The following is an 11,004-nucleotide window of genomic DNA, read 5'->3' on the forward strand; positions in this document are numbered from 1 at the left end:
AATAGACACAGGCTGAAATGCGGTTTTAACCAATCAGCATCCAGGATTAGATCCACCCGTTGTTTAATTCCCTATAACGCACGATAGAATTCACTGTCTGTAGTTCATTCTTCCATGTTTGAGCTGCTTTTGAAAGCAAGTCAAGTTGAAAACATTGGCATTGTGGTTTGGTTAGCTAAACTAGCAAGTCTGTGTTTGGTTACCAAGGCAACCACTGTAGCTTTCTAGTTAACTTGCTAGCTACTTCAGTGGATGTTGAACACATTTCTAGAGGCAACTGTGTTTAATTATAGCCATGGTATAAAAGAGATAATCAGCTTGGGGCTCTATGCGTTCTCTGGAAAATAATGCAACTCCTAGTTGTTTATTATTTTCCATAAGACGCATAACCCCTTGTTAATTATTCCTTACTTAGTATTTGGTTATACAAGTGTTGTGGTACCAGTCGCTGCCAATACTGCCAACTAGAAGAAATGTACAGTACTTTTTATTCAATCCACTTGCAACACCAGACATGTTGTCTTTGACTGGTTCTCTAAAATAAAATGAAATGTCATGGTAGGTTAGCTTAACATACTGATGTAGTGATTTCTGTCTCTGTCTCAGGACTGGGTAAGGGCAGAAGGAAGCAGAGTGCCAGTGACGCCTCCCCCACGCCCAGCACAGATGCGGAGTACCCCTCCAATGGGAGTGGCGGAGGAGTGGCCGAGCGGGTCTACGACCTCAACATCCTGGCTGTGGTCAAGTTCTCGTACGTGGCGGAGCGTGAGGATGAGCTGACCCTAGCCAAGGGGTCCCGGGTCACAGTGATGGAGAAGTGCAGTGACGGTTGGTGGCGGGGCAGCCAGGGGGGCCGTGTGGGCTGGTTCCCCTCCAACTATGTCCTGGAGGACCCCGTAGAGGGTGAAGGGGGTAGAGGCGGAAGGGACTCCCCAGGTTATCCAGGGAGGGGCAGGGAGGCCACGATGACCAACGGGCGGGCGGGAGGTGGTGGCAGCCGGGGTGGCGAGGGCAGTGGTGCGCTCCAGCTGGTTCAGACTCTGTACCCGTTCAGCTCAGTGACGGAGGAGGAGCTGAACTTTGAGAAAGGAGAGGTGATGGAGGTTGTGGAGAAACCTGAGAACGACCCAGAGTGGTGGCGCTGCCGGAACACCCGCGGTCTGGTGGGCCTGGTGCCCAAAAACTACGTGCTGGTGCTGAATGACACCAACGGGCCTCCCGGGCTCCCCGCCCTTCCGCTGTCGCCCCCCGGCTCCCCACAGATCGGCCACATGGCCCCGGCATGCGAGGGCAAGTTTGCAGGCAGGGACTGGTACTACGGAGGGGTGACCAGACACCAAGCAGAGCTGGTCCTCAACGAGAGAGGACAGGAGGGGGATTTCCTCATACGTGACAGCGAGTCATCGGTGAGTGGGGGAGGAGAGGATGAAGGAAGGGGAGGGATTAGGGAAGGAGGTAGGAGTGTGTGAGAAGAGAGAGACCAGGGTTTCCCAAACACTGCCCTGTGGGAAGGGGAAGATCTCAATTGCATACTCCTCATGCCCCTCTCTGACCACCACCTCCAATGGGTTTTGAGGAGGTGACAGGGAGAGAGGACGCGAGGAGTATGCAATTGAGATCTTCCCAAGGATAAAATACTAAATTGGAGGATAGGAGATATACAGTATCTGCACACATGAACAGCTATTGACCTGTGATTTATAAATGAAGTCATAGTGCCCTCTGCTGGTGGATAGTTAGTAGGGTGTTTGTTGGAGATGTTTCATCTATGTTGTGTAAGTGAACTGACTCTCTCTCTCCATCCTTCTCCCTCTAGCCCAGTGATTTCTCTGTGTCTCTGAAGGCGCCTGGGAAGAACAAGCACTTCAAGGTGCAGTGTTCAGAGGAGGTCTACTGTATCGGCCAGCGCAAGTTCAGCTCCATAGATGAACTGGTGGAACACTACAAGAAAGCCCCCATCTTCACCAGTGAACAAGGAGACAAGCTCTACCTGGTCAAACCGCTGCCCGCACCCCAGCTATCCTCAACATGCTGAACTTGGGGAGAGACCTTACTGTCTGTTTTAGCCCAGTCACATAGTTCGTATTGGTTCTGTTTCCTTTGTTAGTTTTTTTATTTTTTAAATGTAAACCCTCTCCAGAGGTTCTGATGATTTCTAAAGAAAATAATAAGTTCACTAAGGGACCACTGTAAACACTCTTTCGATGTGTTCTTCTTCCTTTTGCCTAATCCTCATCTATCCATCTCTTCCTCGCCTTCATCCTTGTCTATCCATCTCTTCCTCCACCTTCATCCTCGTCTATCCATCTCTTCCTCCGCCTTCATCCTCGTCTATCCCTCTCTTCCTCCGCCTTCATCCTCGTCTATCCATCTCTTCCTCCGCCTTCATCCTCGTCTATCCATCTCTTCCTCCGCCTTCATCCTCGTCTATCCATCTCTTCCTCCGCCTTCATCCTCGTCTATCCATCTCTTCCTCCGCCTTCATCCTCGTCTATCCATCTCTTCCTCCGCCTTCATCCTCGTCTATCCATCTCTTCCTCCGCCTTCATCCTCGTCTATCCCTCTCTTCCTCCGCCTTCATCCTCGTCTATCCCTCTCTTCCTCCGCCTTCATCCTCGTCTATCCCTCTCTTCCTCTGCCTTCATCCTCGTCTATCCCTCTCTTCCTCCGCCTTCATCCTCGTCTATCCCTCTCTTCCTCCGCCTTCGTCCTCGTCTATCCCTCTCTTCCTCCGCCTTCGTCCTCCTCGGAACTCAACTTCGAGAGAGATACTGTCAATGTGCCACCTGCTTACTGTATTGCTTTTCTATTGGCACTACACTTATTGTTCTGTTTTTCCATTGGCCCCAGCTCTACACTACTGCTATTTGATTGGCTCCTGCTGTACACTAATTGCACTGTTCTATTGGCTCCAGCTCTACACTACACTTAGTTCTCGATTCAATCTGGATGGCTGAAGCATTACAGATTGAACGCTAGAGATGTAAAGGTAATTTCTGATTTGAGCTGACAAGATGCAGTGTTTACCGTCTCCGCTAATGCGAGAACATATTCTTTCAATTTAAATCACACTTTAACGCTGAACTTCCGCTATATGAATTGAGCCCTTACTGTACTGCTATTCATTGGCCCTAGTGCTGTTTTCCAATTAAATCAGATCTTCAGACGTTCTACTCTCAATATGTAAATGTAGCTGATGGATGACACTAATTCAAGAGTAATATGTTTTTTGGTTTTTATATACTTCTTGCTACGTATCGGTCATGGGGTTCTCAGCTTTTATTAGATATAATATATCTGAATGTTATTGAGCATTGTTATTTAATTCTTGTTCCCACTGTATGTATATATTCAGAAGATGTGCATATATGAATCGTTTTGATCCAACCTATGGTACTGTACCGCTGATCACGTGATGAGAATTGAAATGCGTATGTTCAATAAAAGTTTTTGCAGAATAACTCAAATCATAAGCCGTCTGCCCTTTCTGTCTCTGATGCTGTATCGTGAGACAAGTGGTAATTGCTGCTGGTCTCTGGGAGTGGATGTTATTATTCTACACTATAGTTAATCATAGAACTGTCTGGCTGTTTAAATGCAGTCTGGCTGCTGAGTGACTCAGGCCAGAGGAGATGACTGAGCGTTGTTGTCGTCTTTGATATCATGGCGGTCCGCAAACAATCGTTTAAGTACTGTGCTGGAATGTACGATCAATCATGAGCTGGCGAATTCTGTACTACCATGAAAATAAAATGAAAACCAAATAAATCCCTACTAACATCTACCAAACTCTCCCCCAACCCCGTTAAATGTTATCTATATTATGCTGAAACACTCCACCCTTAGGATTGTTCTGCATGTCAACAATTTCAACAGTAACATCTTACCCCCAATATCTCTCTTGTCGTCTCCACAATAACCTTCAACCTAGCAATTCTGCTTTCCAGACCCCGAGTCGTTGTATTGATAACCTTACCAATAAAAGCTATGAAGTCAACTTTATTCATTGTGGCCTCAATCACTCTTCCTCCCTTCACATGTTCTTTATCGTCTATGGACATTGGGACCTCAGTCACGACTCCCCTCAATCTAGTATAATCACCATGTACATGGCCTTTAATCTTCTCCCCGTGTAGGCTTTTCCATTTTCAGAATCTTCTCTTGCTGAACCTGGCTCCCACAACATGAACAATCTACCATTTTCAATGAACTGAGCTAATTTCACTTCACCTACCTCTTTCTCTATGGCATTAGTTAGTCAGATAGTGTGTGAGGCCCTGTGGTCTCATCACACTCACTATTTCCACTCCAACACATTACTCTTGATTCATACCTTGGCTCTCTTTATGCTTTCTTTACTAGATGCTCCACTGCTTTCTGTATCATGATCTCTTGTCTTTCCAGTACTGGCCATTCCCGTCCTTGACCCTCATTCTGCCGCTCCATACCATCAGAACTGACACCTATTGCGTTCGCATTCCAGCACAGCTGTTACTTCACCGACTTTTCCTTCATTCTGTCTGCGTCTCGATCCATCATTGGTTACACCATCTGCCACAAGGCTGATGACACCTAGCTGTCAACATGCAGTTTGACAGCTTGATTGAACTGGATCAACTGGCTTGTCTCAATCTGATCAGAGTATATCATTAATAGCTCCCTCACAAACAGTCTGTACAAATGATACAGATGATTGTGAAAGCGTAAACAGACGTCTGATTTGTCCTACACTGACACACACAATGACAACCTTGTCAGACATGGATTAAGGGCTCGATTCAATCAGATCCACTTTAGCCAACATCTGCATAGTGGTTGTTTTGATGGTGTCGGAGGCGGAACTGCGTTAGAGCTGTCAAATCCACAAGCGTCTCCTGTCAATATACGTAAAACTGACTACACGATTCGCACTACAAGTTCGAACACTGGAATGTGAGATGTAATCTACACCTCCATTAAAATGATATAAATCATTATTTTTGTTTTTAATGATTTTTAAATTTAAGTGTAATTATTCTATATAGCCTACATATTCTCGTTCTGAACTTCAAACACAAATGGGATGGGTACGGCTTCTTGACAATGATATCTCCCACACCGCCAAAACACCCGCTATGTAGGCAGGGCAGTAGCTGTTCTACCGCCCTAGGTAAGATCAAATAAATTGCTGCCCCCGACAAAACTAGAATAGTCCCAGTAAGAAAATTACGTTGAAAATAAAATACGTATTTTTTTGGACGATGTTGAAGTTACGTTCATTTTCGGTTCTGAATGAAAGCTGAAAATACCTATTTTAAAGATGTTGAAAATATGTATTTTCTGTATGTTGAAATCAGGTACATTTTTGGTTCTGAATGAAAGTTGAATAGACGTCTATGTTTTGGACCAAATCAAGGCCGGGTTGGACTAAAAACCAACGTCCGTGGAAATCAAGGCAAAGTCAGATTTTTTTTAAAGTCCCAAAGGCGTTGGCACCATTCCATATTTCCAGCCTCCAGACAGTGGTGAATGGAAAGAGAAATCTGTTACCAACTTTCACTGGAGATGTGTTTGTCAGTGATGTGTATGCCGAGGAACTATCACACCTCCACTGCGGCCCTGTCGATGTGAATAGAGGCGTGCTCTCTCCGTTGTCTCCTCAAGTTCACGATCAGCTCCTTCGTTTTGTTGAGGGAGAGGTTATTTTTCTGGCAGGGCCCTCACCTCCCTGTAGGCTATATCATCATGGTTGGTAATCAGGCCTACTACTGTTGTGTCGTCTGGAAACGTGATGACTGAGTTGGAGGCGTGCATGGCCATGCAGTCATGGGTGAACAGGGAGTACAGGAGGGGACTGAGCATGCACCCTTGTGGGGCCCCTGTGTAGTGGAGGTGTTGTTTCCTACCTTCTCCACCTGGAGGAGGCCCGTCAGGAAGTCCACGACCCAGTTGCACAGGGCGGAGTTCAGATCCAGGGCTCCGAGCTTAATAATACGCTTGGAGGGTACTATGGTGTTGAAGGCTGAGCTGTAGTCAATGAACAGCATTCTTGAATGAAGGTATTCCTCTTGTCCAGATGGGATAGGGCAGTGTGCAGTGAGATGGCAATTGCATTATCTGTGGCTCTATTGGGGCGGTATACAAATTGAAGTGGGTCTAGGGTGTCAGTTAAGGGGGAAGTGATATGATCCTTAACTAGTCTCTCAAAGCACTTCATAATGACAGAAGTGAGTGCTACGGGGCGATAGTCATTTAGTTCAGTTACCTTGGTGGACATCTTGAAGCAAGTGGGGACAACAGACTGGGACAGGGAAAGATTGAATATGTCAGTAAACACTCCAGCCAGTTGGTCTGTGCATGCTTGGAGGACGCAGCTAGGGATATAGTCTGGACCGGCAGCCTTGCGAGGGTTAACACGCTTGAATGTCTTACGTCAGCCACTGAGAACGAGAGCCCACGGTCCTTGGGAGCGGACCGCATCGGTGCACTGTGTTATCCTCAAAGCAGGTGAATTAAGGTGTTTAGCTGGTCCGGGAGAAAGACGTCGGTGTCTGCAACGTGGCTGGTTTTCCCTTCGTAATCCGGGATTGTCTGTAGACCCTTCCACATACAGCCTAGTTTTAATGATTGTGAATGTTTTACCCTGACTTTATCTGCTACATGGTTTATGTTAGATCTTTTTGTTGATGGAACGTTGGTGGAGCGCCACAGTGGTACCTCCGATAGAGAGGCACGCTGGGAAATGACAAGCCAAATATTGGCTTTGACAAGGTGGACACTGTTTATCACAGGGCTGCATTAGCTCTCACCTAAAAAGCCATATGCCACAGGTTGAGAGAAATTGTAATTGTTTTTGGGCAGAATTATGTGAGGTTTTATGTGTTGTTGGAGGTGCATCTTGGTCAGTTTAGCTCAGTAAATGCCGCCCTTGTCAATCTGCAACCACAGGCGGCGGCCTAATCTTGCCTAATGAGTAGGCCAGCCTTGTATGTGGGTGTCTTCTATCACCTGTTAACACTTTATCTGATTGAATCTTGGCCTAAGTGTGTGTTAGTAGTCAATAACATGGTGTGAAATTGTAGCTTTCTTTCAAAATATTTCTGGTAACAACTGTATCACTACAGCAGGTAAATCCCCCTGTTAAGAGAAAGTGGGGGAGAGGATGATGGAATCAGGAGATGTGAGCTAGGGCAGGGGGGGAGAGGATGAGAGGATGGTAGAAGGAGAGCTGATAGGGGGCAGGGAAGTAGAGGACGAGTGAGATGGAAGGGGATGAGAGAAGAGGAGAGGAGGAGGGCAGGAAGGATGAACAAAGAGGGGAAGAGAGAAGAGTCTGGATGAGAAGATGGTAGAAGGCAGGAAATAAGAGCGGAAGATATATTGTCCCCTACCCCCGGATCTCCTTTAGAGGGCACTGGTCCTCTAGCTCAAAGAGATGCACTGTGAATGCATGCCTATGAAACATGTCTAAACGTCACTATTATCTTACTTTACTACCTTAATGTTTGCTGCTGGTGTAGAAACATGACCAATGCATTAGATAACATGGTGGTGGTGAAGGGTAAAGCACTAAGGACATTAATGACAGAAAGTCCTATACTCTAGTCTCTGAGAGACAGCCAGGCTTTGATAACCCTGATCAATGTGTGATCTGTTGGTAAGGACCTGTCTAATGGAGTTAATGACAGACGTGGTTTACTGTGAGAGGTGGAGATGTGTGTGACTATGATGCAGAGAGGAATGGGCAGTCTAGTGTTTTTGCTGCAGTGTGGAGCAGGGTCTCTGCTGAGTAAGGGAGGGTGTTAGTCCTTCCAGCTTTATCTCAGGGAATGGCTTGGCCAGACACGCTGTTCACATTACATTGAGTAAATCCTTCAGCCTTTTGATTGACCAGTGGCAAACATCACACCGTGTATGTCTGGTGAGGAGAACACTTAGCAGAGATGCCAACAACCGGATTCATCTGGTTTTCAAGGATACAGCTATCTTCAACCTAGCTTCCTTTTATGCTGAAAACCGGATGTGGAAACTCCACTCAGGCGTCTTTTTACACCTGTTACTTTAGATTAGGTCAGGAGGAGTGGGCTGGACACACACAGACCATACAGGCCCTGACAGGCTAGTGGTAATGGCTGGAGTAGAATGAGTGACGTCATTCCCATGTGTTTGATGCCATTCCATTCGCTCCGTTCCAGCCATTATTAACCTCTCTAGGGTAGGTGAGACGCTAACGTCCCACCAGGCCAACATCCGGTGAAACTGCAGAGTGCTAACATTCTAAATACACCATTTGTTATAGTAAACATTCTTGTAAATACATGTATCTTACATCATGTAAAAGATGAATGTCTTATTAATCCAGCTGCGGTGTCAGATTTCAAAAAGCCCTTACTGCGAAAGCAAACCATGCTATTTTCTGAGGACGGAGCCACGCACACACAAGTATTACTAGCATTTTCCAACCAAGCATTAGCGTCATGAAAGTCAGAAATAACAATAAAATAAATCGCTTACCATTGAAGATCTTCCTCTGGTGGCAATGCCAAGTGTCCTAACTACACAGTGAATGTTCGTTTTGTTTGATAAAATCCATTTTTATAGCCTAACATGAAACATTTGTAAACAGCTTGCGTCGTGATTTCCGTCTCATTCAACTTTGGACGTGGTAATTACACACACTAAACAAACATTCATGGTTGGTTTCATTGCAATCCTCTGGTTGTTACTAACACAACCACACTTGATGGTTCTTTTCCCGGGACGTATTGACCGAAACAAACCGATTTGAAGACACCAATCAATGACCTCATTGCTCACCAATGGTAGGATCGGTCTATCATTGATTGACTGTATTTTGGCCCAATGACCACTGATCATCTTGAAATCTAGCTTGGAAGATAGCCAATTAGCTGAGGTAAACGGCAATATGTTATGGTTATGCGTTTGAAGACCAGCCTTTGTCGTAAACTCTGGCGTGAAGGAGGTTCATTCGCCATTGCAAATCCCACTTGACGGAGCCACGGGTGTTACGCATAGCAGTACATATTCAATAGCATTTTCAACAAGTTTATACATTTAAATCATGGCAAAGAAATCAGGAAAAGCTAAAACAAAGTCTAGGTATACAGATTTAACCCAAATTACAGAGGAAATAGATAGATACAGCGAGACCAAGTTGCTTCAGGAAGATGAATCTTTCAGCGAAGCTAGTTTTGACTCCCAGGCGGAAGACATGTTTCAGCATGGCGAGGATGCCATGCTGGATCGGTAAGTTCTAATGCTAATGTCATTGTTTGAAATTAATAATATCAAATATTATTCATTTGAGATTTTTTTTTAAAGATTTTCTTATTTTATTTACAATATCCAAAAATATCATCTTTAATGAAATGTGTAAAGTACATATTGGCTATACTGTGTGTTTGTGTGTGTGTGTGTGTGTGTGTGTGTGTGTGTGATATATTTTTTAAGATGTATTTTACATAAACATGGAATGGAACAGCCCTTCACCACTTCACCATAGTGATTATGTTCCCTGTACTCTATATATATCTGTTTATTTTACGTGTTGATACAGGGCTCATACGTGAAATTATTGTTACTGATTTAAAAAAATCTTTCACAGTGGCAGTGATTCTGATTATGAGCCGCCAATGTCTAGGTGTCCATCTCCCTCTGAAGCTGGTTCATCCAGCCGGACCCCCACTGTCTCCGGCTCCACACATACCCGGCCATCTAGAGATGTGAAGTCAGTGACAAAGAAGAGGAGGTGGGGAAGAGAGAAACCTGCAGACAGAGGGCCAGAGGGTTGTTGGCATCATTAGAAGATGATGTGGAACCAAATCCACCAGTTTTTAGACCCAAAAGGCAGCCAGGACCTCAACTAGACATGACTGCAAAGTACAGCCCCCTTCAACTTTTTCAACTGTTTTTCACCTCGTCAGTTGTTGACTCCCTGGTGCCAAACACCAATAAGTACGAGGCTAAGAAGCAGGCAGGAAAGAAAGAGACCATTTCCATGTCAGACCTTTTCTGCTACTTTTCAATGGTCATTTACATGGGGCTGGTGAAGTTGAAAACTCTAAGGAACTACTGGAAGTACTATTTTCAGCCTGCCCAGAACCTGTCCATCGATGAGAGGATGGTAGCCTCAAAGGCCAGAATCAGCCTCAAACAACACATGAGAAACAAACCAACCAAGTGGTGTTACAAGTTGTTTGTTTTGGCTGATTCTGTGTGTGCCTACACTTGCAATTTTTTTGTTTATGAGGGGATTTTTTTTTTGCTACCGTTAATGGACTGAGTTATGATTACGTTGTGGAGTTACTGGATTTTCAACTGCTGGGGAAGGGCTACAAACTGTTTGTGGACAACTTCTACACAAGCCCTACCCTGTTTACAGAGCTGAGGAAGTGGTATGTGTGTGCTTGTGGCACCATTCGGACCAACAGAGTGGGCTTTCCAAAGACAAAGGTGAACGACATGCCTAAGCGGGCTGAGCGGGGTACCATGCGATGGATCCGTGAAGATGGCCTACTCTTTGTGAAGTGGATGGACACCAGAGAGGTGGTCATGTGCTCCAGTATCCACTCCAGCAACCAGTCCTTCAGTGGAGATCACGTCGTCAGGCGTGTGAAGGACGGTGCCGGGGCATGGACCACCAAAAATGTCCCCATTCCAGCTGCTGTGAAGGACTACAACAAGAGCATGGGAGGTGTGGACCTGTCAGATGTGCTGATAGGATACTACAATGTTCTCCACAAGACCATGAAATGGTACAAGACCTTTTTCTATCATTTCATTGACATTGCTGTGGTGAATTCCTTCATCCTCCAGAAGGATAGCCCCCCATCTCACATCTAGCCTTCAGGGAGCTGCTCATCCAGGAGCTTGCTAGCTACAGCAAGTCCACTGTAGCACCTTCTGTCCCCTCTACCTCTGTCCCTTCTGCTCCAACCAGTGGTGTTCACCTACCCAGATTCATCTCTGCAGGCATGAATGTGCCTCAGGGCAAAAATGGCACAG

The 11,004-nt window shown here is 45.6% G+C and overlaps 1 protein-coding gene across 1 annotated transcript in view; it reads left to right on the top strand.

The window, feature by feature from the left end:
* LOC139404994 (NCK adaptor protein 2a) overlaps positions 1-3,467 on the top strand; it is a 44,979-nt gene extending 41,512 nt beyond the window's left edge. The window contains exons 3-4 of the mRNA XM_071147554.1: positions 607-1,406; positions 1,817-3,467. Coding sequence (XP_071003655.1) covers positions 607-1,406; positions 1,817-2,035 — 1,019 coding nt within the window. The 3' untranslated portion in view covers positions 2,036-3,467. The remainder of the gene's footprint in view (positions 1-606; positions 1,407-1,816) is intronic.
* Positions 3,468-11,004: the final 7,537 nt, after the last annotated feature.

Source organism: Oncorhynchus clarkii, chromosome 3 (assembly GCF_045791955.1).
Source record: "Oncorhynchus clarkii lewisi isolate Uvic-CL-2024 chromosome 3, UVic_Ocla_1.0, whole genome shotgun sequence".
In the NCBI taxonomy this organism is placed as follows: domain Eukaryota; kingdom Metazoa; phylum Chordata; class Actinopteri; order Salmoniformes; family Salmonidae; genus Oncorhynchus; species Oncorhynchus clarkii.